Here is a 3,758-nt window from a genome sequence, read left to right on the forward strand (position 1 = left end):
CCACCCCTGGAATTAACTAAAAAATCCTAAAATGGATGGTACAACTGTGAGCAATGGTTTGTATGAGTTGGAGTAGGAGATCCATTTGAAATCGCGATTTTGGAGTTAGAAAACCCAAGCATAAGAACAGGATCATCAGGCCTGAAGACACACACCTTTAATCCAGATCTTAGGCTAGGAGACACACCTTAAATTGGGATACACCTTCTTCTGAAAGCATATAAAAGGCATGCAAGAGGGAAGTTGAAGCACTCTGATGGCTTGCACTCACCTTTCAGCAAGTCCATCACTTCACTGTCATTAGAGAATACTTATATGAATTTCAGCATATACTGAAGAGCAGCAGATACATCCAACCTGAGTAAGTACTGGATTCTTATGCTTTTACTTCACAACTGACATTGTGTGATTAACAGGAATGCTGTCCTAAGTCATTCTAATGAATCTCCTATCTTCACACAGAGAGGTGTGTATAAAATGTTCCATATGATTCAACATTTGACTAAGATTTGATCTAGAAATGAAATCTGAATGATGTAACTTTCCATAGTAGCCTAAACTCTCTCCTCTGAAAGTAATATTGAAAGCTTGATAGAAAACTTCAGAGAGATATCCAAGTTTCCATCCCCATAGAAGTGGGAACAGAGGGGAAAACAGAAAATAAAAGACTAAAAGCTATCTGTGGTAGCATACATATAGCTTACAATTTATGAAGCCACTGGTGATCAAAATAGGAAAGCATTAGTTACCCAGAGAAGCCAAACAGACACTTTTCTTCTGAGGACTCAGGAGACAAAGGCAGATGGTTCTCTTTGTGTTCAAGTACACACAGGGCTACCTGAGATTGAAACAAACTAAAGGAGTAATCCAGCTCATGCCCTTTATCACAGCACTAGAGTGTATAAAATTAGGAGTGGGGTCTTCAGTAGTCAGTCTCAGGATTATCTCCTGTTAAGCTAAGGGGAGACAGCAGTGTGATGTTTGTTGAGAGCTAATAGAGCCTGATATAGAGGCAAGAGATAGTTATGGCTTGGATGCTTTGCCTTGCTGATCTTCAACTTGAAGCTTGAACCCCAATATGAGTCTCTCAGGATTTATTTTCCTTGTTAAAGATATCTGTAATTGTGACCCCAGGTTGAAGAAGAAACCGTCCTATTGCTTCATTATTAGATCCATGTTAACTTTCAAACTAACACAGTAGAAATGACAGAAGACTGGGAAGCAGAGAGATGGGGCTACACAGAGATCAGTGTCCAGAAATTCTCCTACAGTTGGACTTTAAGGAAGTTCGGATTCTTGCTTCAGGAAAGAGGGGACGCCATTAAAAGTCCAACCTTCTCATCCAGAGCCAGTGACAATGACAAATGGTGCTTGTAAGTACTGACAAACAGGTTCGACGAAGAAAGCAAGGATTACTTGTCTATTCTCCTAACGTTGCTCAGCTGCCCAAAGGGCCCAGCATAGGCAAGATTCCGGTTTTGGATCATGAGTGTTGACAGAGAGAAATCCAAAGGAATGATAAGCCCAAGATTCTTCAAGTTCACGCCAAATCAACAATGTGGATTCAAAAAGTTTATCCATAGAGATGTTCTCTTGAGTCTGGAGTCTTGGCTTCTCCCAGACAATGAACTCACTGTCTTATGTGATGTGGACCTGGCGATCCAAGACTCCTTCATCAACTCTGAGGAGAGCACGGTGCCAGGTATCCAGGTTCCAAGGTGCACGATGGCAGATGTGCTAGGACAGCTGTGGGAGAATTCCCTCTTCACAGACTGCTGCCTGGTGGTAGCTGGCCAGGAATTCCAAGCTCACAAGGCCATCTTAGCAGCTTGCTCTCCAGTTTTCAGAGCCATGTTTGAACATGACATGGAGGAGAGAAGAAAAAACCACGTGGTGATCCAGGATCTGGAGCCCCAAGTCTTCAAGGCAATGATGGACTTCATTTATAACGGGAAGATAACAGTCCTCCTCAGCATGGCAGATTCTATACTGGCAGATGCTCACAAGTATGGCCTGGAGCGTTGATAGGTCATGTGCGAGGATGCCCTCTGCAGGCACCTATGTGTTAAAAATGCTGCCCACACTCTGATCCTGTCTGACCTCCACAGTGCAGGGCAGCAGAAAACCAAGACACTGGATTTCATTACAGCTCATGCTTCCGAAGTCTCTGAGACCTCAAGCTGGAAGACAATGATTGTATTACATCCCCGCTTATTGGCTGAGGCATTCAGCCCCTTGGCATCTGCTCACAGCTCTTTACTGGAGCCCCCTCTCAAACGCTTGAAGCAATCATGGGATCCTCTCAGTTCTGACCTCCAGGTGTATTCCAGAAGCAGCAGCCAGCATTGTTACCAAGGCCACCTGGGTAGACTTCAGTACATCTGTAGCGTACACAGACTCCTGGGAAAGACAACATGGGGGCTCAGCCCTTAAAAGCCCCTCTAAGTGAGTTGAAACATGGAGATCAGTGGATTCCCGGATACTATACCCAGTTGCTGGACTAGTTAGCTTTTTATCCAATGAATTGGATACTGGGATTCCATTCAGTTGATTGCCCCAAGCACATCCCAGCAGGATTTCTTTGGAGAAACCTGTCTGGACTAGACTAAGCAGATTATGTGATGAAGGATTTATAGAAAGGATGAAACAGACATGCATGTTTGCTTACAATAGACAGAGAAGAGAAAGGAGACAGGTTTTTTTTTCTCCAAACTCAGGGTGTGGGGACTGGAGGGTTGACTCAGTTGGCCAAAGCAATTGTTGCTCCTGCAGAGGAACAGTTCTTGAATTCAGTTCTGTGCATCCATGGGTGACTTCTCAAACATCTGTAACTGGAGAACTGGAGGTTTGAAGTCCTCATCTTGTATCTAAGGGTATCAATCTCTGTTAACCAAAAGCAATATAAGGTGAATAAAAAAATTTACAATCAGTTTGAGGATTCCATGGTTTTTCTGTTTGAAGAACACAATTTTGTTCATCCAGCTCTGCTTGGCTGTGGAAGTTTAGACAAAATCCTCAGGGCCACTCTATTCCCACCAGCATTTCTGCTAGCCTGTGCTTTTTATAGATAAATTAATACCATTAATATTGAGGGATATTAATGACCATTGATTGTACATCTTGTTTCATTTGGATTTGTTTTTGGTTGTGGAATTGTGTGTAGATTTCTACCCCATTTATCTTTGGCTTTTGGTAAAGTAGGATTATCTATTTCCTATGTTTTTCTGGTTGTAGTTAACCTCCTTGGGTTGGAGTTTTCCTTCCAAAGCTTTCTTTATGGCTGGATTACTGGATATATATTATTTAAATCTGGTTTGATCATGGAATATCTTGTTTCTACACCTATATTGATTGAAAATTCTGCTGGGTACAGTAATCTGGGATGGCAACCGTGGACTCTTAGTGTATGTAGAATAACTAGCCAGGGCCTTCTGGCTTTCAGTATTTCCTTGGAGATGTCAGGTATAATTCTAATAGATTTTCCTTTATATGTTACTTGATGTTTTTCCTTATTTCTTCTTAATATTGTTTCTATGTTCTGTGTGTTTGGAGTTTTAATTATTATGTGACAAATGGACTTTTGTTTTCACTCATTTGGTGCGCTGTAGGTTTCTTATACTTTCATTAGCATGTCTTTCTTTAGGTTGGGAAAGTTTTCTTCTATGATTTTGTTGAATCTGTTTTCTGCATTTTGAGTTGGGATTTTTCACCTTCTTCTATACCTATTATTTTTAGGTTTGGCCTTTTCACAGTGTCCC

General features: G+C 41.6%; 1 protein-coding gene across 1 annotated transcript; it reads left to right on the forward strand.

Moving 5' to 3' along the window:
• Positions 1-1,485: 1,485 nt before the first annotated feature.
• Positions 1,486-2,433, forward strand: LOC100750922 (speckle-type POZ protein-like). Its single transcript, XM_035451320.1, is given in 1 exon segment — positions 1,486-2,433. A coding segment is annotated over 1 exon segment (948 nt).
• Positions 2,434-3,758: the final 1,325 nt, after the last annotated feature.

This window comes from Cricetulus griseus, assembly GCF_003668045.3.
Source record: "Cricetulus griseus strain 17A/GY chromosome 1 unlocalized genomic scaffold, alternate assembly CriGri-PICRH-1.0 chr1_0, whole genome shotgun sequence".
Lineage (NCBI taxonomy): Eukaryota > Metazoa > Chordata > Mammalia > Rodentia > Cricetidae > Cricetulus > Cricetulus griseus.